The following is a 27,836-nucleotide window of genomic DNA, read 5'->3' as shown; positions in this document are numbered from 1 at the left end:
GACAGGCTCCAAGTCCGGCAGCTATCACCATTCCTCAGTGCAACGCTCACACAAACATTTCCAGTAAAAAGCCTCATTTCATTGAACTTCAAAATAAATTTAATAACTGTCACATGGTTAATTGTCAGTTTTGACTGCACCCTAGATTTTGGTTCGACAGAAGGGTAACCTAGGAAGTAAGTTTGTCATCAGAGTATATTGTACACTCATAAAGAATTCCTAGAGCTGGTGGCATTTCCTCTGGTGAACTGGAACAAGCAGCAGGCATTGCATGCTGTCATCTGGTCTCCATACTCCATTGTAAATACACACAGGGCTGCCTGGACAAGTCCTGTCATTGTTGGTATGGTAGTCTGTCTCACAGTCCCTGAACCACATTATTATCCCCCGCCGCACGTTTAGCGCGAAGCAGGGGATATAGTATTAGGCTCCGTGCGTCCGTCCATACGTACAAATTGGAATATCTTAAGAACCGTTCGCTAGATTCTTTTCATATTTGGTACCTAGTTTCATCACAGTATAAGAAAGGTCCAACTCAGGTTTGGTGACCTTGACCTTCATTTCAAGGTCACAAGGGGACTTTGACATTTTACCTGCATGTTAAGCTATCTCAAGAACCGTTTACTGGATTTTCTTCATATTCAATACCAATCTTTATCTAGGGAAGGTGCAGGGCCCAGTCGATTTTGGTGACTTCACTTAAGTTTCAAGGTCATGGCGACACTTTGAAGATTTCAGCTTGTAAACCTGCATGTTAAGTTATCTCAAGAACCGTTCTCTGGATTTTCTTCATATTTAACACCAAGCTTCATCCAGGAAAGGCGCAGGGCCCAGTCGATTTTGGTGACCTTCACTTAATTTTCAAGGTCACAGAGACACTTTGAAGATTTCAGCACGTTAAATTGCATGTTAAGATAGTCAGCAAAATATCGCAAAAAATATTGTCTGGATTTTCTTCATATTTGACACCAAGCTTCATCTAGGGAAGGCCCAGGGCCCAGTTAATTTTGGTGACCTTCACATAATTTTTAGGGTCATGATGACACTTTGAAGATTTAGCATGTTAACCTGAATTGTCAGCAAGATATTTTAAGAACGGTTCACTGGATTTTCTTCATAGACTTTTAAGACTTTTCTTGAATGTTTTTCAATAAGCAGTTTCTTTAGTACTAGTTTTGCATATTTCATACACTATGACATTCATGTCAAGGTCAAAGTCAGTCTTGAAAATATGTGTGTGTTTGAACAACTAAAGAGCCAGATATCAAGAGAGGTTGATTAGTCATGTTTTTGTTGACATTTAACTTCATCTTAAACTTTCATTACTTAATAAGTTTGATTTGATAATTTGCGGCGGGGGATTATGTCACCTTAGTGACAATGCTTGTTCTCCCTGCTGCCTGGCCCTCTCTGCAATGTAGTCTGCCTCACAGTCCCTGAACCACATTATTCTCCCTACTGCCTAGCCCTCTCTGCAATGTAGTCTGCCTCACAGTCCCTGAACCACATTATTCTCCCTACTGCCTAGCCCTCTCTGCAATGTAGTCGGTCTCACAGTCCCTGAACCACATTATTCTCCCTGCTGCCTGGCCCTCTCTGCAATGTAGTCTGTCTCACAGTCCCTGAACCACAATATTCTCCCTACTGCCTGGCCCTCTCTGCAATGTAGTCTGTCTCACAGTCCCTGAACCACATTATACTCCCTACTGCCTGGCCCTCTCTGCAATGCTAAAGCCCTAAATGAAGCAAGTCTAGATTACTCTGGTCTCAATGGGGCTCCTTTTCAATTTAAATGGGTTTGTTTGTTACTATCAAAATTATATATATTCAGAGACTAAGCGTTTGTCTATAGGTATGGCTGACTCCCTGCCAGAGACCAGAATATTCAAGGTTTTGGGTGTTAAATATGAAATATTGTACTCGTCACATGGATAAAATGTGCAGATGATTGTATGTCAGTTTTGCTGCTATAAAACAGATTACTGAATACAGTTTTTAAAGATGAACATGTTTTTGAGAAATATTGTTGCTACCATAGACCATATTATCAAGTTCTATTTTTCAGTTCAGATATAAAAAATGAAGCATACAACTTTATGGATGACAACATTTCGATGTAGACTCTTACATTGTTATCAAGCTCAACGTTGCTCTATGCAATAAACACATAAAGTATGCATCATTTTTGAATCACCAACTTGTAGAATGCCGATCAAACAATTAGATAAAATATCCTTTGGAAGTAGGTTCTGAAGGATAAAGTATCATGTCCATTGTCAGATACCGGGTTTAATATCATTGTCATACCAAAAGTGTTATATTTTTTGTTTAAAGATTATGGAAAATATTGATGTCATTTTTAGGGACCGTTCATAATTTATGCCTCTTTGTGTGTGTGTGTGTACAATGTGAATGGACCCCCCTAAAATTTATGTACAAAGTAAGTGACCCCCCCCTGCATGTCATGTACAAAATCAATGACCCCCTCTCCCTTCCAATATTTTTTAAGCATAATTTTTAAATATTCTTATGTACAAAATTGATGACCCCCAAAGAAGCGTGTACAAAATTGATGACCCCCTACCTCCCCAGAACAAAATGGGTGACCCACCCTTAAAATCATCATCATCTCTTTCTCTCCCTCTCTTTCTCTCTCCCCCTCCCTCTCTCTCTCTCTCTCTCCCCACACCCCCAAGAAAAAGCCAAAAAAAAGCCATAAATTGTGAACTGTCCCTTAGGGAACAATTTCGTGAAGTAGTGATATTTAATAATCTTTGCAGTTTAGTCCATAAATGCCAGAGGCTAACTTAGTAACTTCATGTCTATCATGTACCTCAGTGTGGTGCATGATTGATATCCTTTTGATGACCTTTATATCAGATGGAAGCTTTCATGGGCACAGGCAGTCGGCAGTGGTCAGTTAGTAGCCTCTAGGTTTGAAGATAAAAGTGTGTAGCTGGCAGGTCAGGAGTTCAGAAAACATTCAAATGTGTACTTGAGTTTCTGTTGGCGTTTTATGGGGCAAGGAAATTTATGTAGGAAATGTATAGAATGGATGTCAACAAAATATATATTGTGTCCCAGAGGAAGCACAGTGATATTCACTGTATACTATTCTTGATGTGAACAATAGAGGTGCTGTAAAGAAAGTATTTATGAACTCCCATGGAGCAGTACGCCATATCCTTTCATTACTTTACAGAACTATTTTCTTTGAGAGGCATTTTAGAAGTTGTGAAGATGAAGGAAAACTGATTTGTATGGATAGATAACTTCTTTATTGCAATGAGTGTGACGTTTCGGTGTAGGTACTAACACTTGTTTGATAACGGAGTTAGTACCTACACAAATCAGTTTTCCTTCTTTACAGAACCTTTGTTTTGTAGGTTAAGATAAAACCCTGGTTACCCTTATAGATCTATTCATTCTGCTTACGAGAACCTGAAATTACGACATATGTACATAGTTGTCAGGAAATCACAACAAAATTTAAATTAAGACATTGATTATTTCACTTCTAGTGCCTTACATTATTCAGTACAAGAATCAGACCCATGATTTTGGTGGGTACACAATAGGCAAGCCTTTAAGTGATGTAAGGGCGAGACATTTAACCGACACAGTGTGACAATTGTTGTCTATAAAGTGGAGCTCACACCCCTGCACTTGACTACACTAAATCCCTGAAAATATGTAATTTTGATAGAAACAAACAACTCCATTTAAATTAGAAAGGAGCCTCAGTAAGATGGAAGGTTCTGAACCTGGGAAATCAAGGTTTAGTTCATTTAGGGCAAAAAACATTGTAGTAAGGGCTGAGTGGAAGGGAAAATAATATGGTTTAGGGATTATGATACAGACAAACCCCTACGTTACCTGTCTGGAAGCTTCTTGAAAACTTTGGTGTCTTGTCTATGGCTCAACATCAGCATTAAGTGGATTTGGTTCCGGGGGCAGATTGGGTCTCTGAGTAATATGAGAGGAAAGATTGAACTCAGGTAGATCGTAGGTATATGCCATAGTACAGATATAGCATCGTATGGTGCTGACTAGTCCTGTCATGATTTACTTGAATCAAATGTATCCCAAGATCGTAATCTATGTGCTCGTAGAGCGGAAGGTCACATGTTCGATCCCCGACCGCGTCATACCAAAAGATATTAAAATATGGTACTTGTTGGTCCCTGCCTGGCGCTCGGCATTAATGGGTACAACAAGGACTGGTCACCACACAGTCATCATATGAGCGAAATATTCTCAAGCACGATGTAAAACCCATTTCATCTCACCTCACCTCACCGTAATCTACGTGAATCTAAGATTCAAATCCCATGACAGCATACATCTCATCGTGGGTCCTCTGCATGTACCATGTCCCTCATGAATCTCTTCATCAGTTATGTCATGTGTCACCAAAGGGAACTGTGGATTCCATTAGTCGGCAAATTTGTTGACATGACACTTCTCTTTACACCAGTTTATATGAGTAGATTGTTTTCATGATGAGTTGTGTTTTCATGATCATTAGATCTGATGAGTTGTGTTTTCATGATCATTAGATCTGATGAGTTGTGTTTTCATGATCATTAGATGTGATCAGTTGTGAGTTCATGATCATTAGATTTGATCAGTTGTGTTTTCATGATCATAAGATGTGAACAATTTATTTTTCATGCTCTCCCAAATCTGTGCACCATAGCTGTTGTTGTGGATTCCAAAACAGTTGAGCCAACATGTCAAAGACCGACCAAAGAGGTGACTAATGGGATCGGGTGGTCAGGCTCTCTGACTTGGTTGACACATGTCATCGTATCCCAATTGCATAGATTGATGCTCATGCCGTTCATCACTGGATTGCCTGATCCAGACTCGATTATTTACGGATTGCTGCCATGTAGTTGGAATATTGCTGAGTTCGCGTAAAAGTAAACTCACTCACTCATTGCTACTAATAATCAGTGCAGCATTATGCAACCAACCAGCCAACCAACTAACCAACCAAAGACCAACATGACTGAAAATCTTTCCAGAGAATTGACACCCAACAGCAGTGTAGGAAAGATGTAGAAAATCTAGCCTGTCCACAGGACTGGCAGGTCAAATTTTTTACCAGTCCTGCCAAAATCTAGCCTGTCCTCCAAATATAAATAAAACACCTTCGGCAGTAAATATTCAAAAAGGTTATAATCATTATATATATGTCATTGGTTTGCTAAAATTGACCAGACATGAGGACGGACTAGATATTTTTTTAACCCGTCCTCCACAAAATTCATCGGATGTTGGGACGGGCTATCTTTCCTACACTGCCAACAAGTTCACTCACTCATGCCAAGATTGATACGTGTTATGAGGGAGTGAGTACTATGATGCAATGAACTAGTAGTAGTGATTACTCTAAAGGGATCACTGAGAGAAAGATGTAATATGGCAAAGCAGTCATACATGTGTTTGCCTTTGTCAACCTGCTGATGCTGTCTGGCCCTTCATATTGCTGACACAGCATAAAATCTCATTTTTTTTACGCTCAGCTCAATCCTAGAATGTTGGAATCAAATAGTGAGGCATCATTTGTTTTAACTGCCTATTTATTTCAAATGCTGAATCTTTTGTGGGTATTTGTTTTAAAATATGGCCTGTATTCTGTGCAGAGACTTGACATTTTTGTTTGATTTTTGTTTGAAAAGTAATGTCTAATTATCTAATCTAATTACACATGTTATATGAGAATTAGGAGTTAGAACTGTAACCAGATTGACACTCTTTCAAGTGACTCGCCTGAATTTCCCACCGAAAATAATTGAATTGTGATAAAATGAGGAATCCATGTCGAGCCAGAGGAAATTATTGCCATATGGATTGTAGGAAACGAGAGCCATGCTTTTTTTTAATATAGAAATGGAATGAATTGTTCTGGGCAAATTTAACCTGGGATTATGACGCTTGGAGCAGTCAAACAGTGCAGATTTTTTACGTGTCTGACAATCCAACATGTCTGCTGCTTGGGACCAAAATGCGAATCATCACTTCTGGTTAAATATGATAGATATTGCTCTCCCTTCAGGAGTGGCAGGAAATAACAGGAATGTGGCGCTAAAATTAAACGTTTGACTTTTGAAGGGTTTCGGCCCACATGCTTGAACTTTATTAAGTATGATGTATTCATAAATGTGAAAGTGTCAAGTTTAAGTGATGTGTTTTTATGTTGTTTTATCAAAGCCATAAGTGTTCTGGTAGAAAAGTCATGTCTTGTTCCTCATTTAGAAATATTTGTGTTAGGGTACACTGGTTTGTATACTAACATTTTATTAAGTGACCAAAGACACGGAATTTAATTTAATGAAATTGGACAGATTTTCACAACCTTTTCAGTGTTCATGATAGCAATAGCAGGAAGAATGTCAGATGATAAAGTTATTTAAAGTTTGCCCCATAAGGATTATTGACCATGTTAGTGAATGTTGTTTAATATGCAAGTGGGTTCTTCTATAGTTCTATGGCAGGGATGAACTAATTGTGTAACATTATTGTTTTACTGTATTGTGTTTGGTCAAAATATGTTGTGTTCAGCCTACAGCACAGTTGTGTTCTTGCCCTGGTTCCAAATAAGGCAGGAAAATGAAAAAACAAAGTCAAATGTCTGGGTAGGGAATAAGATCACCTGACATCATTTTAAAATATACTGAATGTTTTTCAAATAGGAACTGTCAGCGTTAAGGTGGGGAGAGAATAGATGATAGGAAAAGATGAATTTGTCAGCTTTTGCAACATTATCTGTCTGCATCTTTGTTATTTTGCCTCAGAAGACAAATGAGTAAACTGGCAAAATGTGTAAATGAAGGTCAAAGGACATAACTCTGGATTTATTATGCAAGAATACATTGACTCACTGACAGAACGATTTTGATGTCAAACTGAGATTCAGAAGTGTCATAGTTTTTAAGAAAACAGGGCAAATAGAAATAAAAGATAGTAATGGCCTGAAAAGATTGGAGTTAATCTTCTTGATCAGGGGTGGAAATAACTTTAAAATTGCTTGTGTTGCGGTACAGTGGCACATGTAAAATCACTTGCCCTGATAATGTTTCCACTATACAGGACGATTTTCTTGTTGATTTTTTACATAAGCAACATGATGAACATAGGAAAGTCAACTGGACACCGGTACAGCGTGATATACAAATTTGCATGCCAGACAGAAAAAACACTGGACTGGGACGTTTCCAATGGGTTATTTCCACCCCTTTTTGATACAAATTTGCTAAGCTTGCTGATTTTCTTGAGGAGAGTACCCCTTTAAAGAAAACCTACAGCAGACATCGGTGATATTGTCATGCTGTGACGGAAGTTTGCTGTCATGTGAACATGTTGTGCAAACAGATTGTGCTGGTATCACCGGAAATACCGTGTTTGGTAACTCGCATGTTCTTTAACGACATGAAAGTCAACACAGGATTTCAAATGTCAGCACTTTGCAGATTCCTTGTAGATACTGAGACACAAGCAGTGTGCAAGATGTGAGAGAAGGGTATCCATGACAGAAGGTTGTTACCTGATCTGAAATTGATGTTCATGTGACATATATTAAAATATTTGTTCTTTTTCAGAATTATTAAACAAGGTTATTAAAGTATGCCAACTACTCTGAGACAATAGAATAGAAGGACTGGTGGTGTTTTCTCATGGACTTACCACTTTTACTGTTAGGTATACAGCTACTCTGTAACAGATCTTTCTTGCAAAATGCTTAAAATTATGAAAAGATGTTTGCAGATAGATTTCGAGAGAACACGTACAGATGACTGTCGTTTCCAACTTAGTTTTCAAGACCAATTCACATGGTGATCTTACTCTCTGAATATAAAACAATAGCTAGAATAGTATGAGCTACAACTGAAATGGTTAATCATTGTGTCTACATGTAACATATGTTATATTTGGCATTACACTTTCTTAGTAAAGTACAAATTCTAGTACTTTTGTTGGGTTGAGTCCCATACGGGATTCAAACCCACACCCACAGAGTCAGGCACCTAATCGCCAGCACACAAAGTCATCCGCCTAACCCGCTCAGCCACCGCAACTTCCACTGTGTCATTGTGTCTAGTTCATGTTTTGAATGGCAAAGGTTGTTGTATCCTCTTTCAATGTTTGAAACAGTCCATGTAGTTGTTTTGTACTCCAATAACTCAAAGTGCATTTTATGAAAAAGAGTACAATAGTTTCATGAAAGTTTAGCCGTAACCCCGTTCTACAGAATCTACAGATTACAGTCATTTTCTGGTTCTCAATATGTATGTAGAATCATAAACAGTACATTTAAGGTCAGTGAGATTGGTATGGTATTTGCTGTAGCTGGGTAGTTAAACTGTGTGACCTGGCTGATGGTCTGTCACTGTAACAGCATTGTCCAGACCTGCTTCAGTAATAGGCAAATGAATGTTGTTTTATGTCACAGTGACCTGAATGGAGCAGACCTTATGTCAGGGTATTACTAAATAATTTGAATATTGCTGATCTTGGAACATACAACAGAATTCAATCACTCACTCCAATAGTTCTGGAAATCACATGAGATAACTCAGTATTGGATTTCATCAATCAGATAACTAAGAGTGTGTCCGAGTTCTATCACATGGCAATAGCTGAAATTCCCGAAATAGCTGTTCTTGATGGCTGACATGTATAAAACAGCTGACTAGAAGAAATATAATTAGTTTCTGGTCATCGTGGAACCATCCCATTCACCTCCATTCCTCATGACCTGGGGTCAAGTGTTGGACCAATAACCTCTGGTAGTGCTATCAAGACAACTAACTTCCAGTCAGCTGACAATTAATTATTTTACAGCGTAGGTCATTGCACTCTTGGCGTTATCGGTTAGTATTGTCCTTATCATCTTGCCCCAAGAATATCTGTGTCCAATTTAACCTTGGTAATGTATCATTTCTCCCACATTAAAGGCACAATGTCACACCACAATTTTCTAAAAAAAACATAATGCATTTCTCTAAATATACTAACTATCAGCCTTCAGGTAAGCTACCATATAATTTATTCCCCCCAAAATTATGTATTTAGATTACAATATTCAGGGATGGCAATATTCCACTGATCTGCCGATTTCCGCTGATTTTATTTCAAATTGATCAATTGTGAATCGTCTAAATCCGTTGAGAAACCCTCAACTCGATGATACAATATTAAGTTTTCAGCTGATAATAGATTTTCCTGTTGCCATTTCTGAATATTAAATTAAAATGTCTGAATGAATTAATGCAACGTTGCATTAAATCAACTCTCATGCCCTCTACCGGCCGAACATTATTTCAAGCGAATCCCAAAGAGTTATGTCCCTTGGAGCGCGCTCTTTATGAATATTCTACGCACAACTTGTGACTGAAACCAGTTCGGAAAAATAGTTTGCAATGTACGGAGGAATTGTTTACATTCCATACATGGCAAGTGTTCTCTGTTTGGAAGCTGTCCATCTCAAGGTTTCAATTATTTCAATCAAGTCGTAAGGGATAATAAGTCTTTTTTTTGCATCAGTAGGAAGCTAAAGTGAGAGTATATGCCCCAATATATATAATATAAGCCAAGAGATTGTGCCTTTAAGCGGAATCATTGTGATATAACTGGAACACTGCACAAAATAAGCTCATTCACTCACTACTACATTTTCAAATTAAAGAAATGGTGAAATACTGGTTTTAACAAGCTTACCTTCCAGCAAACCATTTTTTTCACATGAAGACTGGAAATTGTTAATATGTATGTCAAGAAATGATTTCAAGCTTAAAATTTTGACATGCTTATAATTACCAATCCAGGTGTCTGTAGACTCACTCACTCACTCACTCACTCACTCATCTTACATTGCTCATTATGTTAATCTAAAGTTGAGAAGTATAGTGACAGGCAAACCACCTTCTGCCAGTCCTACTCTCGAGGATGTGATGATGCCACTTGGATCTGTAGGTAGTAAAACTTGTATTTAGTCATTACTTTTGTTAAAGCATCCTCGATAATCTCCATGGCTGGAGCCGATGATTTTATTACCTCCCTTTGCTGGCTACGCAATCTCACAGTAGCCAATCAGCTAAGCCGCCGTTACAACCGAGTTTGCCAGTGTCAACAAAGATAGCAGTCACAGCCATGATAGTTTGTTCGCAGTGTGATTCAGATTTGGGGGGAAAACATACAGACAAATAGACAGATCTGAAACCATAAAAAAATATATGCAAGAACTCCTTCTATCTTTTTCAGTGTACCTCTGCAACAATATATTATTGTGTTGCCAAGTTTAATCGGTTAGATAATTTAACAAGCGAAAATGAGTTGTGATTGGTATGCTCAGCTTCCCAACGTATACACCTGATTCGATAAAAAGCCAACCAAGGGAGGTAACAAAATCATTGGCTCAAACCATAGATGCATCCAGGAGATGCATATACCCAGGAGATTATCGAGGATGTTGTTTAAGTTGATCGACAGGACTTGCCACCATGACAATTCTAAACATTCTGTTATCACTATACAAAGAAATTCAAACCAAGGTAGTATTTTGAATTAAAAATCTTTTAGACTGTTGTAGCAATCGTTCAGCCTGATCAACCAATGGTACACAAAGAATAGTCAAATTGGAATAAATGCGTGAGTGAGTGAGTATGGTTTTATGCTGCTTTTAGTAATATTCTATCAATATCAATATCATGACAGGGTACACCATAAATGGGCCTCACACATTGTACACGTGTGGAATTGAACCCAGGTCTTTAGCGTAACAAGCGGGCACTTTAACCACTAGGCTACTCTGCCGCCCAGGAATAAATGAAGGAACACATTTTGTCCTTGGTTATACGAGCTGCAGTTACATGCCAAGTATGTCACTAGTCGGCTCACTACACATGATAAGTGTTTATTCATAGCACTGCACCAGACAACACGCATGAGCGAAATGATAAGGTCAGCAATGTACACTGTCTAGGGTTGCGGGCGACCAATTCCTCTAAGTCAGTCTGCCATTCATGGTTGAGTCCCTTCACTATGTATGCAGTGTGACGATGGGTTTGAATCTGGATTTGTCTGCATTGAGACTTTTATAACTCTAGGCTTTCCTGACTTGCTGTGATATAACTGGAATATTGTTCAAAGCTGCATCAAACCCAAGTCACTCACTCATTCACTTACTTAGAACATTGCACGTGTTTAGGGTGAACTCTGTGGGCAAATTTAATTTTTTCCTTCCATTTTCGGGAACATTTTAGTATATGTCATGAAAAAGTCAGATTCTAGCTGTATACAAATTGCTCTGTATTGAGATGTGTTTGACGTAAATCCTATTTACAGTGTCGGGGCGGTGGAGTAGCCTAGTGGTTAAAGCATTCTGTTCAAAGGCATTCAGAAAAAAATGATCATAAATACAGCCAATTTCCATAGTTCTCAAAATGTCTCAAACTGAAAATTTTGTCTGTCCATTCAGTCATGTGTAACAGATTTAATCTCACATACTCACTCTACTTCTGGTATTGGCAAGGCAGGTGTCTGTAAGACAAATGTCTAGTGGTTGAGACCTCGTAGTCACCATTGCCCACGTGTTGGTGTCGCCAAGTAGAGGCTGCATTGCACATGTCTGTTGTCTACTTCCTGTAGCCAGGAAGTTAATTTCAATCGTTTTGAGGCCAATTACCTTGAGGTGTGTCATAATGTATACCTAATATGGAGTTTCTGGAACATTCTCTTGATCTGCTACGGAGTAGCATGTTGACACAGGTGCTATGTGCCCCGTCTATCTGTCTAAGGTCAAACTAGACACATTGTTTTGTTGTGATATGTAATGGGCTTCCATATTCAAAATTCTTTAGGGGCCGTTCTGATTGGTGTATTTAGAGGCTGTTCTGATTGGTGCTTTTACATTGTAGTCAGTCTGAATGTATATATTGTCATTTTTATCTCATGGAAGTAGAGATATTGACTGGGTAGAGGGATAAGAGTAGTTGAGAGAAATGCCTTCAACCTTTGGTTTGTTCAGGGAATGTGGAGGATTCACATGATATTTCTGTTCATGTGTTTGTCCATTTTGTTTGAACTACATTTTCTATCCAATAAAGACCTCTACCATGGAAAACCAATGAGATTTCACACAGCAGCTTGTACAGTGCAGTGACTGGGAAGGTCAAAGAAACTGCGATACTTGACAATGTTGTAATACACACAAAAAGTGTTTGAAAAATTTTAATTGAACTATTTTTTTACAGTGCACAGCACACATTAGGCAACATTTGCCTTCTTGCAAAGGCCTTTGCTCAGAAAAACAAAATGATATTATCACGAAGTCACAGGAATGTTCACAGATATGTTTGGAGGACATGCAGTAAGGAAGTTTAATTGAGTTATTTTTCACTCTAGGTTGCCAATGTACCAAACCAGTTTAGCTTTAGCATTAGACCTTCATCCAGCAGTTATAACAGAAGGAGACATTTTCTTTCTTTGAAGAATTGTCACAGATGTGTTAAATATACAGGGGCAGAGGGGCAGTCTAGTGGTGAAAGCATTCGCTCATCACGCCAAAGACCAAGGTTCGATTTCCCTCATGGGTACAATGTGTGAAGCTCATTTCTGGTGTCCCCTCTGTGATATTGCTGGAACATTGCTAAAAGTGGTGTAAAACCATACTGAGTCAGTCAGTTAAATATACTTCTCAACATTTTGAACGCCACCATACAGCTGGAATATTGCTGAGTGCATCGTAAAACTAAACTCACTCTCTCAACATTTTGTAAGGACTTTTATCGAAAGATAACTATTTTGGTTCTAAGGACTGTTGGTTAGTATATTGTAATTTTTCATCACGTTTTCACTGAATCAGCACACCAGCACAACAGGGATTGTTTGGGACCCACTTAGACAAGTTGTGAGATGGTTCTAAGCAGCAGCAGTGTGGGCAATTCGAGCTGTTTAGAAACTGTTTACTCTACATGTTAAGCATTGGAATTACAGGGAGGCACCCAATGCAGTTGTTTTCATATGTGTGTGAATTCCGTATGGAAGTGTGAATGGTTTCCGCTCACAGTCAAGGCAGACGCGACGACAAATTATGGAGGAGGCATGTCAAGCAGCATGTGCCAAAAGTGCATGCAGGCAGAAACTGTAGGCGGTGTGTTGCTGTGGTGTGCAGACTCTCTCCATTGGCTAAGAAGGGGAGATGGCGTATCCAGATTTTATTGAAGCAGAAACAAGATTTGTTTAATTTCTTGTTTACAATATTTTGGTAAATATTTGTTTAAAACCTTTAGTTGATATCCAGAAAGAGGCCAAAAAGTGTAAATGTTTTAAGAGATCCTATAAAACTTAGATACAAGTTTAACCACCGGGTAAATATGAACAGTATCATTGTATGAATTAGGGCTGTAATGAATTCACAATGAGGTGAATATGGTGCATACCATGAATATAGGGTACGAATGGTAAATACAGTCACAAGTCAACAGTTGAAGTACTATTTAGTTTATTTAGTGAAATAATATCAAAATAATTCTCTGACATGTTTTACCATGTTGACAGTGTCAATGACAATAACCAGTGACAACATAACTGTCAAAATAAACATACTGTTCTCCTGCCTGGTTATAATGCATTTCTCGCTTTGATAAATAACTAAAAAAAGAGTAACAAAATCCCCGTTTGAAAACATTCATGAATATTCGATTATAGTGATCGCAATAAATTGATTTCAAATTCATGATTTTTAGTATTTCTTTTTATTACTTCTGGAAAAGGTTAGAGTAAGCTCACCTACAAAAACAAATAATAAAATTGGTCTGGCCATTACATAAACAATAATAAAATTGATCTGACCATTGCTTATACAATAATAAAATTGATCTGACCATTGCATAAACAATAAAATTGGTCTGGTCATTACATAAAAATAATAAAATTTATCTGACCATTGCATAAACAAATAATAAAATTGGTCTGGTCATTGCATAAATAAATAATAAAATTGGTCTGGCCATTACATAAACAAATAATCAAATTGTTTGGGCCTTATAGCCAGAAAGAAATGTGTGCCAGGAAGTGTGACTGTCTTCTGAGATCAGAATTCCAATATTTATGTCATAGGGAGGAGGTGGTGCACTTTGATTGCATGTACCAGGGACAGCACTGGCGGCATTGTGTTGGATAAATACACAGCTATTAGTAGGCCTGCATGGAAGCTGTTTTCAAATCTGAACATTTTGTGTTGATGTAAAAGGAGGCCATCTTGCTGTATATTGATGCAGGGAGGTGAATGTCCTTCACTGGAATAGTTTGGAATGCTTGTTCTTGCACCGAAATGCTAGATCATCTTATGATAACGAGGAAAGAAACATTTAAAAGTTTGTAATACAAGCAGGGTAAATTAGAGTGTGTGGAGTTGTTTGAAACTATAACTCAGTTTGGGCAAGAAAGGCATGGGGGTAAAAATACAGAAATGTGAACTTCGAAATTGCTCTCTGAATGCCCAGTCTAATTACTGTGTTTGAAACTCCCCAAACACTTGTACCAGACCACATAGCCTTGCTCCAAGGCTGTACTGAATGCTGAGCCCATGGATGTATAGTAATTCAATCCTCCAGAGAGGTTATAGACCTAACAGCCCCACTGAAAACCAACAAGTCCTGTAAACCTTATCTAAATCAATTCTTTAAATTAATATAAAGCAAGAAAAGGTAAGTGGTAATATTTATTTAAATGCACAACTTCCACAGGCTGATAAGCTTTGACATATGACACATGTATTGGACACACACCAAGTTCACAAAAAAACCTCATCTAAGTGTCACTGAGGGTAATACTATAGTTCACATATTAGTCTGTCATTTGGTCAGAAAACTTATAATTGTTTCACATCTCGGGTGTTTAGGCAGACAGCTATTTCAAACACTGCTAATTAAAATAAAAAATTGTCCTGTAATAGCTAGGATATCTCCATATGTGAAGATCTGTGGCCACATCCATTGACGTTGAGTCAACTTTATGCCCAGTTTTGATGCTTCTGAATTTTAATTATTTTTTTTTTAATAAATGAAGCTTTGAGAGCAACTTATGTAAATTCTGTATATAAGAACACAAATATATTTAAAATGTTCCGAACATAGTGTTGTTGACGAAAAACCTAGACATCTGCTCCTCAAAGGGTGTACCGGTATGTACATTTGCATTTCTCACCTTGATAAATAACTCGCAAAAAGTAACACCATTCCATTTTTAATAATATATGGATATTCTATTATAGTGATCACAACTAAATTGATTTCAAATTCATTACGTGTTTCTTTTGCCAAAATGTATTGGTGAAGAATTTTTATAGATTGCATCAGATGCATACCAGTATTTTGAAGTAAGTACTGCAGTGTGTATGAAATGAATTTAGGCGCTAATCTGATATGCATGATAAGATTTACCAGAAAAACAAATAGAAAGATTTGTTCAGACTGCCAAAGTGCCTCCACCTTTTATAACACTAAACATATTCATGGATGTAAAACGTGAACGTAGCATACCAAGCTGGAGAATGTAGAAACAAATAATCATGAAGTCTAAAAATGTCTAGGTTATTGTTTTGGGTACACCTACAGATACCTACCAGCCATATTGTATTGTCACGTTACCCTAACCCTAATGCTAACCCTAACCCTAAACCTTACCCTAACCCTAACCCTAACGCTAAACCTAACCCTTACCGAAAGTAAAGTCACGTGCTTTCAAAGATGGCGGAAGGTATCCGGTATTCTGTTGTCTTACCATTGTCTTGTCTGAAAATGAAGCGAAAGACAGCACACCCATTTATTACACTTTATTAAGGTAATTTAAATGTTTTATTGTTATGTAAAATATTTTAATTTGAGAAACAAGACTTTATTTTCCACATATGTTACTTGACTACGTTCTAGGTTATCAACACAATATAATAACGTGGACACATCTGTGGAATGTGGGTCACCTGGAAACTGTTCTCTCAGTCTACCAACCATGTGTTTATTTTTGTCAAATTTCATTATAACATTACGTCAAGTGCCTAATAGTGGAAGGATTCCTAAAGGTCACATGGAATTTGAAGGAAGGCAGGGTTTTGTATTGCCTTGATGGGATGTTTTCTCTTCAGAAGCATGGGGGGCCCTGATTCAAAGTGAAATGAACTTTCCTGTGAAATAATCCCAGCATTCCCTAGTTGGGCTACTTGTCAAAGGATATAACTGTATATGTGGATTGGGGTGTGGGTGTGTGAATGAAATGAAGCTGATGAAACTAGCATATGTTTGGTCGTCAAAGTGTGGATGTGTGAAAATATAGCATAATCACTTGTTGATATGTGACCACACTTATATCATCAAATAGGAAGCATATTCCATATATATCCCGCTTCTGTCATCAAATATGAGATATACTTCTTGTATATCACACTTCTGAAATTAAAAGGGTAGGTATATTTTTTGTATATGAAAGGAGATGCATTTCTTGCAGATCTTACTTCGATCATCAAAATGGAGATATGGCCTTTGTACATCCCAGTTGTCAAATGGGAGATATATTCATTTTGTTCCTCACTTCTAACATCAATAACATTATTCCTCCTCTATCATCAATGGAGGATGTATTATTATATACCCTGCTTTTAACCTAAAATAGGAGATACATTCAAAGATTACCAGAATACAGTTATAACATGAAATACCTGATATAAACCAACTCAGTCACTTTCCTTCTGTGAAGGCATGACGTACATGTACTACTTAGTTTATGGACGGGGGGATAGCCTGGTGGTTAAGTGTTTCACTTGTAATGCTGGACCCGGGTTTGATTTTACCACAGGAGTACAATGTGTGAAGCCCATTTCTTGTGGCCCCTGCTTCGGTATTGGTAGAATATTGCTAAAAGTGTCATAAAACCTTACTCACTCACTTCTCAATGTTTGATAGATATAATCAAATTCTTATTCTTTTCAAATATATACTTGACCTATTATCAGAGTCAATGTATTCTATCATAGGAAGATACAACTATCCCTATCAAAAGTGGAGTGTTATACATCAGAAGGTTATACAACTATCTAAAAGTGGAGTGTTATACATCAGAAGGTTATACAACTGTCCCTATCTAAAGTGGAGTGGTATACATCAGAAGGTTATACAACTGTCCCTATTAAAAGTGGAGTGGTATACATCAGAAGGTTATACAACTGCCCCTGTCTAAAGTGGAGTGGTATACATCAGTAGATTATACAACTGTCCCTATTAAAGGTGGAGTGGTATACATCAGTAGGTTATACAACTGTCCCTATTAAAAGTGGAGTGGTATACATCAGTAGATTATACAACTGTCCCTATCTAAAGTGGAGTGGTATACAGTCGTGCCCCATTTATCCGGACACTTGTGTTTTTCTTGAAATTGTCCGGATAAACGAATTTCCGGATATCAGAACCAAGGACCATATATAACCTAACATAAACTTCCAGATTAAAGTCACTACCAAAACAACGGGGACGTCCAGCCTTGCCAAGCAACTCAAAATTAACTCAACGTCACCTTGCTAATTACTGGTAGTTAATCCTCACACGCTTCAAAGACTGACGACTTCTTTTATGTTAGGGCATGCAGAGGCCGCTCGGTAAAATGCGTGTGTAAACGTACTGACAGGTGCTCAGCCATCTGCATATATGAGAAAAAAATGCATATAATTTAGCGTTTTGTATGTGAAAATGACCGTCTGGTTACGGAAACCGGATTTCCAGATAAGTGAGTAATTTTGCAACGTTGTGATTTCGTTTTAAGGAATTTTCGTTTGGAAGGCGAGTTTTCTGGATATCTGAGGTTCGGATAAACGGAGCAGGACTACAGGTTCAACCCCCCTCACATACAACATGAGGCACTGATGTAATGCATCAAATGTCACAACCACAAGTCATGATCTGGCCCAGGTGTCATGACAGTGTATTTGTGTGTTCCTGCTGGGTTGTATGTTTACATTGGTGGGAGGTTTCGTAAACATTGTTTGTGTATTCCACAGGCATGGGACTGATCAGATGCTGATTAATTCCATTCAAGCACCACAAACACACATGGACCACTTTGTCTAAAGCTCTGTCATGTTATGACTTACGTACAGTTTTTCCCAGGCCAATAGTCATCCAATATACAAAGGATTCATTGATATATACCTATTAATTATGACTCCTCAGGATTTATATATACTCTCCCCAAAAAAGAAACACATCATGAAAATAGCAATTTCATGTAGCAATGAATTAAAACGTGATTCATTTTACAAAAGTTTTGCTCTGTTTATGAGTCCTATGGTGTTTATGTTTTGAAACATCACAACAAAACGCACCTGTATTTAACAGCATGATTTTCAATTTCAGCGTGTAGTGTCACAGAATACACAATTCACATGCATTGCACGTGAAAGTTGGGGATCAGATAGTCTCAATGATGGGTATAACAGGTTGATCACTGTCTGTCGATTATTCACTATTGTTGATGAACGCAAAATGACGAATGCAAAATGCAACACGAGATTCTGAGACTTATTGGTTCGATGCCGGCGATGCCGTGCAGTTCTGGATGCCCACGGTGGTCACACGAGGTATTGACTTCAGCGCCACCACACGTCTCCATGTGACATTCAAACTGACTTTCCTTGAGTTGGTGCCAAAGACGGATAAGTCTGCATTCCCAGTGTGCAATTTCGCTATATTTAATTGACTCATAAAGCCTACAAGATGTTTCAAAATAAACATAAAAATACAGTTGAAATTCCTATATGCGTTTCTTTTTTGGGAGAGTATATAATAAGATTTTTTAAAGTTAGAACTTACATGTTACTATTTCTGACTCGATTTTATCAATAGCTGTACATGTACGGGTAATTAAGTAAGTGAATGGATAGTATTTTGTACTGCTCTTAACAATATTCAAGCCACAGCTGGTTGGTGTACACCAAAAATTGAGTTCTGATGTAGAGAGTTACGCCATTTTGTAATGCACGACTAGAACAAAGTTTAGGAGTGAATTTTGTACCAATGGTTAGATGCTAAACATGCTTTTCACAGTTATTGGTCTTTTGAAGTTTATGTGTGATATAAGTCTGTCCAATGATACCAGTGTTATTTCATCATTTTATGGTGTATATCATCATATAACCCCTAGGCATGAAGATATGATATCATAATGAATTGTTAGTACCTGCTAGAAAATAGGTTCCAATTCTTTAGGAAATCATTGTTCTCACCTGTATGGTTTGAACAGTATTTCTTCCCCAAGTTTTACATTGTACAGAATATATACAAATGAATAGATAACCGGCAAACAGGTTAATGGATAGAAATGCTTCATATGTCAACAGATATAATCTTTTTACATTTATATCAACCCTACATTTTTGGGTCATGATTGACACATTTTTGTACTGAAAAAGTTCTGTCCCCAGACCAAATTGAGATCTTTGGTTTGTCAGCTCCATACCCCTGCTTGTTAGTTTAACCTAAGGCCTGACCAATTTGATTTCTTGTTTTACAGATCTGCTGGTCATATTTTTTCAAGAATAATAAGAAATTTTTTTTAATTTTCCCCACTCAAAAATAAAATCCTAATGTTTTTATTGGCCAAAAATGTAACCTTACAAGAACATTTTTTTATTGTTTTTTTTTGCCACATATACACTTAATAAATTTCCAAAAGTAAAATACTTGTAATATTCAGAAGGAATATTAATTTGAATGGTGATTTTATTTCTATTTTCTTTTCCTCCTGCCTTTAGGTTTTCTGAGGACAAAAATCTGTAAAACAAGAAATCAAATTGGTCTGGCCTAAGCGGTAAATATTTGACACCTGTATCGCTTTAGACTGTTTGTCCCACATTATGCTAACATGCTGTGATATGACTGATATACTGTTACAAGGATGTACAACCCAAATCTCTTAATCTTTTAGTTCATTGTGATAGCTTGAATAAACATGCAATACACATTCAACACATTCAGTTCCCTAATAATTTGGATCTCATTGCCTACCTCTTCCCAAATTGCCATGTGTTTTGTGTCGTGGGCCCTCCTCACAGGTGACCCCAGTGTTTGTACAGGTGCGCTGTGTGCTTGTTCAGCGAATAGCCAAAACTCCCAGCAGGACATTTGTCTTGCTCTGTGAAGAGTCTTGAGCAATGTGGATGGTTGAAAAGAAGTTTCATGTTATTTCTAATATTGTTTTACATATTGATTTTATGTTTTGTAGTTTTTCTGTTTAAAAAATTTAAATTTGCAGCAAGTCATAGTATTGCATTACAATCCAATTCCATAATCTGGCGAAATCACTGCTGAAATCAGAATCCTTTGTACAAATCTAGCCATATCATAAGCTTGTGTTTATGAATCCCGTCAAATAGCAATGAAACCAGGTTTGGCGGACCCGTGAAGGTCCGGGTTAGAATGTGCCTTCAGTAACCCATACTTGTCGTAAGAGGTGACTAACGGGATCGGGTGGTCAGGCTCGCTGACTTGGTTGACACATGTCATAGGTTCCCAATTGTGCAGATCAATGCTCATGCTGTTGATCACTGGATTGTCTGGTCCAGACTTGATTATTTACAGACCGCCGCCATATAGCTGGAATATTGCTGAGTGCGGCGTAAAACTAAACTCACTCAGGTTTGGCAGAAAGACAGACATACATAACCATGCATCACTGGTCTCACCGATCACAAACACATGCAAAGGCAAGTTAATGGCTCATCTGAAAACCATATTGGAACATATGGTGCGAGTTAAAATAAGTGCATCAGGTGTTTTTGTCAAATGTGTCATATTTCATCCTGATGTGTCATATTTCATGCTCCACAAGTATCATAAAACCTTTTGAGAGTTGATGTTTTAACCCTTATGAAACAAATCTGCTGAGCAAGAGTCAAATGATGCTCTTTGAAATCTTCACAGAAAAAGCTATCTTCCTGAGGCAGGGGCTTGCTGTAACTGAGTCCAGTTCCCACCCTTGCCGAACTAAGTTGGAATTTCATAGCACTACCAAGGGGCTATTATGAGTTATATTCCTTACATGTCCCACCAACACAGATTCCACCTCTCACATTCCAGGAATTTGCTTCAAACAAAATGGCATTACCCAGTCAAGACTTTCTGATGGCTAATTAACATCTCACTTGTTGTCAAAACTTGTCTTACCACAGTCCACTGGAGCAGCTGTATCAAATACATGAATAGATTAAGGGAACATCTGACAGCGCCCAGTTGACAGTTCACATGCTCTGCAAATCCTCCAATCGACCAAAATCTGCTTGGCAGTGGCCATGTTGCTAATGAACTGAATATATATATAGTTTTATCGCAACCAATGAACTCAGCGTGTGGGAAGGGATCCACAAGGGCCTTCCACCTGGCTCCTCCAGACATCTGTGGTCCACACTTCGACAGTAAAGCCCTTCCACCCATGTATTCCTGGGAGGGAGCAATATCTTGGACTTACTTGCTCTCCATCTCCATCTCTCTAATCACCAACTTAACACTGAATTTATTTCTCTCAAATCAACAACCTTCAAAATGTTTCTTCTGATTGAGTTGGCATAGATCTAATTTCAGCATTGCCGCCTATTCTGAGTGAGCCCTTGATATACTTCATTAAACCATTACATGTATACATAATCATAGCGTAATGAAGATGACACCAGACATGTGCCTTGTCATAAAAGCAGTGTTCACGAATAGCATCTGACCCTCTGACAGATCCGGCAGATTCACCAACGGTCCGATAGAAGTCTACAACCCGCCAGCCCCAATGTCTGACCGTACATTCACAATGACTTTGACTGAAGTTGTTATATGTGACATGTGACACTTGCTTGCTCTTTATAAATCTTATGTTTGTTCATAATTTCAATGCCAATTATTTATAAGAAAAGTTAAATCTGAAATGTATGTTTAATGTTATTCTACGGGTCCTGTGAATTTTCAATGGGTGAGAAAGACATCTGAAACTTACAGGACCCAATGTCCTGTTACTTTGAAAAACCATTCGTGAACACTGTAAAAGAACATGTCCTGCCCGTACCACCACTGAAGGTCAAGGTCACATCAGGGATTTGTGCCTGATGGACATGAATTGTGTTTCCTTGGACTTCTGCCCCTTCGTCTCTTTCTTTGATTATTCAATTTATAAAACGCTTCTTCTTGGGGGAACAATGCAATGTATATAGGACCATTGACCAACTTTAGGACCATTTATTGACACCCTTAATTTCTCACCAATAACTCTGAAATACCAATCAAAGCGGCATTAAATGAAACTCTTCTACCTGCTATGAGCTCAGTGTGCTGTCTTACTCTGCTCGAACCCCAGGAACAAGACTGAATGAGGTGAGGTAAGGTGAAATTGGGTTTTAACGTCGTGCTTGAGAATATTTCGCTCATATGACGACGTGCATGCGTGTGTATGTGTATGTGCGGCTGCTTGTACTAGCCCAGACTTAAGCTGGATTTATAGTGCTAGCCCACTGAGATACCATGCCGCAGTGAAGCATGAATACCCCACTCAGACACATTATACTGACTCCGAGCCGATCAGTCCTTGTTGTACCCATTAATGCCGAGCGCCAGACAGGGACCAACAAGTACCATGCTTTAACATCTTTTGGTATGACGCGTCGGGGATCAAACCCGCGACCTTGTAAGACCTGAAAGTTCCCCAAGGTAGATCCAGGATGTCCGAACCCAGATCGTGCACCAAATGGTAGTCGATGTGCAGTGTCACGAATCATGTTGTCCTTTAAATGGTTGCAGGTTCAAGTCATGGAGATTTCATGTCGAAAAAATCTTCACATTTATTTAACCAGTCAGATATCAACATTTTCTTAGATTTAGTGGATTTTGTTCAAATGTAGAACCACAAAGCACACACATCTTTGTATATTCACTGTTGCACCTAAAGCATGTGTACTCCTTGCACTAAACAAGGGTGGGTGAATTTCACTTTTACCAACATCTTTTCTCTTTTTTCAGGTTCTGTCGATCTTTTAGAAAGTGTTGACATAAATGGGCATACATGGGCCGAAGATGAATATGATGAAATTACAGTAGAGAATGTAACAGGAATTTGTTGGGATCGACCTCAGAAAGGCGGAAAAATTGAAGATGACTGGGGATGGCGAATTGGACCAGACTCCCAGCTCAACACGCAGATACAAACAGTCTTCCCATGTAAGTGTTTTGAAGATGATTCTTGAGGAAACATGTTTTTCTCAGTTAATTTTGTTTTTAGTTTGGGCCATTGCATCATTTTTTGGCATGGCATGTTTGTATTTTCATAAGTTAGTTGTGAAGTCTTGTCTTTGGAAACTTTTTACTCAGTCAGTTTCAAGAAAATTATATTTAAATTTGTCTTTTATGAATGAAGATACAGCTTATTCAGTCCCTGTTTTTGCTTGTATTTTTTGGTGGTAGGGTAGCCAAATGGTGAACAAGTTCGCTTTTTGGGTCTGATTCCTCACATTGCGACAATGTGTGAAGCCCATTTCTGGTGTTCCTCGCAATAATATTAATGTAATATTGCTAAAAGCAGCATAAAACTAACTTCACTTACTCACTCACTAATATTTTTCAGATGGATTTCCTGAAGACTTTGCCATCATTGCAACATTCAGAGCTGATGAAGCTGTTCAGGGCAAGCTATTTACTATATACAGTGACAAGGAAGCCCAGGAGCTCATGTCACTGTCGGTTGGCGACCAAGTCAGATTTACATATACTGACAAAAAGGGAAAACCAGGACGAGATGCATCACCCATTTTAAATGTGACACTAAATGATGGCTTGTAAGTAGTTTTTCAATTACATTTTCAATTTCAAATGTAGGTCTTTTGATAATTTCTTAGCTCATTTTTGTGTCTCAGAATTATGGAAGTCTTACTAAGTCTCGCAATCAGAACAATCCTGAGTAGAATTGGTACCAAATGTAACTATGCTTGTAAGAGTCAGTTAAAATGAACTTGATGGTGAGACTGGAATATGGTTGATTCATGGTATCCAGATATCTGTGACTGTTGCTACTGCTTCCAATCACTAGATTATCTGGTCCTAACTTAAGACCTATGAAGATCTGGGTTAGAATTGATCTTCAGCAACCCATGCTTGTCGTAAGAGGCGAATGATGGGATCAGGTGGTGAGGTTCGTAGACTTGGTTGACACATGTCATCATATCCCAATTACGTAGATCGATGCTCATGCTGTTGATCACTGGATTTTCTGGTCCAGACTCGATTATTTACAGACCGACACTGAATGCAGCTTTAAACAACCAACCAACCTAACTGAAGCATACCCACCAGGAAATGGAACCTCATGATTCAATGTAAAACTCAGTAATTCATACAGCGGAAGATAATGAAAGCCAAATGTTCCATTTTTTTGTGCCTTTTTGTTATACCCGTTACTGACTGGTTGTTTGCGCTTCAGTTGGCAGCGACTGTCACTTAGTGTGAAAGGAGACGCTCTGACAGTCTTCCACAACTGCGAGCAGCTAGACACCATTCCACTCAAGAGAACCCTACCCTCAGAATTTGCAACCGATGGAATCATTTTTGTTGGGCATCAGCTATTTGAAGAAGATATATTTACAGTAAGTTAAGAACCATTGTAACCTGTGAAGACCTGGGTTAGAATTAGTTTTCCGTTACCCATGCTTGTTGCTAGAGTTGACTGTAGTTCTTATGAGAGGCAGCTAATGGGATCAGGTGGTCATGCTTGCTGACCTGGTTGATGCATGTCTTCGAATCCCATTTGTGTAGATCTATGCTCAGTCGTTGGATTGTCCTGACTTGATTATTTATACTCTGCCATCACAAAGCTGGAATATTGCTGAGTGTGGCGTTAAAGTTGAGCATGTCATTGTATGTGTAATTTATAATAAACTGAAATATAGCAATGTTAGACATTGTTAACCAAAAGTCACTGTGTTTTATATTCTGATTGGTTGAAAAACATGATCAAATGGCATTCGATTCCCGGAAATTGTAAGACTACTCGCTGCATATTTATACGTATGAACATCGTACACATCATTGTATTGTTGGGTTGTCAGCAGTGGTGATGTCATTCAAATCATATTGTGACGTAAAGTCGGAATGACGTCACAAATGAGCAGTTCCAGATGCTACCATGGGAGACAGCCGAAACGGCCGGCTGATGACATTTCACTGCTGTACCCCTACTCTATGTCAATGAGTGCAGACACAAAAACGTGTGTGGACCTTTTGGTTTACTTTTGTGTTTACATTGTCGATAAACATCATGTGCTGGCCAATTTCCAGGTGTTATTGAGTATTTGAAGCACGTGAATATTTCATTTTAAACCTCCGGCTAATGCCGTCGGTTCCAAATGAATTCCCATGCTTCAAATACTCAATAACACCTGGAAATTGGCCAAGACATGACGTTTATCTCCTAATTAACAAGATCTGACATATTAACGCTCTTGCACTGCAGGCACCAAAAACTTTGACTGTGATTCTTACAAAAACTAAATAGTCACTGAATTCAGGCTTTGTGACTTGGCTGATAGCATGTTATCATGCCCTGATTTTGTGTCAGTGAGACCTGATGACATGTTATCATGCCCTGATGCTGTGTCAGTGACCTGATGACATGTTATCATGCTGTGTCAGTGAAACCTGATGACATGTTATCATGCCCTGATGCTGTGTCAGTGAGACCTGACATGTTATCATGCCCTGATGCTGTGTCAGTGAGACCTGATGACGTTATCATGCCCTGATGCTGTGTCAGTGAGACCTGACATGTTATTATGCCCTGATGCTGTGTCAGTGAGACCTGATGACATGTTATCATGCCCTGATGCTGTGTCAATGAGACATAATAACATGTTATCATGCCCTGGTGCTGTGTCAGTGAGACCTGATGACATGTTATCATGCCCTGATGCTGTGTCAGTGAGACCTGACATGTTGTCATGCCCTGATGCTGTGTCAGTGAGACCTGATGACATGTTATCATGCCCTGATGCTGTGTCAGTGAGACCTGACATGTTATTGTGCCCTGATGCTGTGTCAGTGAGACCTGATGACATGTTATCATGCCCTGATGCTGTGTCAATGAGACATAATAACATGTTATCATGCCCTGGTGCTGTGTCAGTGAGTCCTGATGGCATGTTATCATGCCCTGATGCTGTGTCAGTGAGTCCTGATGGCATGTTATCATGCCCTGGTGCTGTGTCAGTGAGTCCTGATGGTATGTTATCATGCCCTGATGCTGTGTCAGTGAGTCCTGATGACATGTTATCATGCCCTGATGCTGTGTCAATGAGACATAATAACATGTTATCATGCCCTGGTGCTGTGTCAATGAGACATAATAACATGTTATCATGCCCTGGTGCTGTGTCAGTGAGTCCTGATGGCATGTTATCATGCCCTGATGCTGTGTCAGTGAGTCCTGATGGTATGTTATCATGCCCTGATGCTGTGTCAATGAGTCCTGATGGTATGTTATCATGCCCTGATGCTGTGTCAATGAGTCCTGATGGTATGTTATCATGCCCTGATGCTGTCAGTGAGTCCTGATGGTATGTTATCATGCCCTGATGCTGTGTCAGTGAGACCTAATGGCATGTTATCATGCCCTGATGCTGTGTCAGTGAGTCCTGATGGTCATGAGTTATGTTATGTTATCAGTGAGTCCTGATGGTATGTTATCATGCCCTGATGCTGTGTCAGTGAGTCCTGATGGTATGTTATCATGCCCTGATGCTGTGTCAATGAGTCCTGATGGTATGTTATCATGCCCTGATGCTGTCAGTGAGACCTGATGGTATGTTATCATGCCCTGATGCTGTGTCAGTGAGACCTAATGGCATGTTATCATGCCCTGATGCTGTGTCAGTGAGTCCTGATGGCATGTTATCATGCCCTGATGCTGTGTCAGTGAGTCCTGATGGTATGTTATCATGCCCTGATGCTGTGTCAGTGAGTCCTGATGGTATGTTATCATGCCCTGATGCTGTGTCAGTGAGACCTGATGGTATGTTATCATGCCCTGATGCTGTGTCAGTGAGACCTGATGACATGTTATCATGGTCTGTTGCCCTGTTGTCAAGCCTTGAAAACATGCCATCGTGGCCTGTACATAATGGGTTACCTTTACTTCCGGTTGTCATGAAGAGCTACTTGTGAGTACAGTTTGATTTTGAACCAGGCTGGCTGATTGTACGTCATTGTGCCCTGATTGCACAGTCCAGCCCATCAACCACTTGAGTGCCTGCCTCGATTCATCATTTACATGCCACGACAATATATCTGGAATATATGCTGTGTATTGCAATGTTCACTTACTTGTGTGTTCCAGGGTGACCTTCAGGACCTGATTATTGTGCCTGATCCTGAGGCTGCATACGAACACTGTACATATTACACCCCTGAGTGTGACAAACCCTTCAAGTCAAAGAAGAAGAAGGGCAAGAAGGTGCAGTCGGGCGGCAAAAATACCACTGCTGTCAAGACCAGTTTTGGCAAGGATATTGAAGCAGGACAGGTAACCAGGCAGAAAGGATGACAATGAGAAGAATGAATTGATAACCTACTGGGACAATTACTTTAAACAAATGTTTCGGTTTTAACTGTGTTTTCTTGCTGATTTACAACACCTTTGGCTTTATATAGTGTGAGTATGGGTGCAGGGGGTCATTGGTATTTCTTCGACAGGAGATTTACTATTATATTAAGTAATTGAAAATTCCATTTACTTTGCATTGCAATTTGAGTTTGATATGTCCT

General features: G+C 38.8%; 1 protein-coding gene across 1 annotated transcript in view; it reads left to right on the top strand.

Moving 5' to 3' along the window:
• The window catches only part of LOC124257652 (collagen alpha-1(I) chain-like), an 87,748-nt gene that overhangs the window by 12,893 nt on the left and 47,019 nt on the right, over positions 1–27,836 (top strand). The window contains exons 2-5 of the mRNA XM_046691762.1: positions 23,049–23,246; positions 23,650–23,860; positions 24,502–24,664; positions 27,409–27,594. Coding sequence (XP_046547718.1) covers positions 23,049–23,246; positions 23,650–23,860; positions 24,502–24,664; positions 27,409–27,594 — 758 coding nt within the window. The remainder of the gene's footprint in view (positions 1–23,048; positions 23,247–23,649; positions 23,861–24,501; positions 24,665–27,408; positions 27,595–27,836) is intronic.

Source organism: Haliotis rubra, unplaced genomic scaffold (assembly GCF_003918875.1).
Source record: "Haliotis rubra isolate DU_JTF1 unplaced genomic scaffold, ASM391887v1 Scf67, whole genome shotgun sequence".
In the NCBI taxonomy this organism is placed as follows: Eukaryota; Metazoa; Mollusca; class Gastropoda; order Lepetellida; family Haliotidae; genus Haliotis; species Haliotis rubra.
The sequence above is the reverse complement of the archived record's forward strand: the minus strand, read 5'-3'. Positions and strand labels throughout refer to the sequence as shown.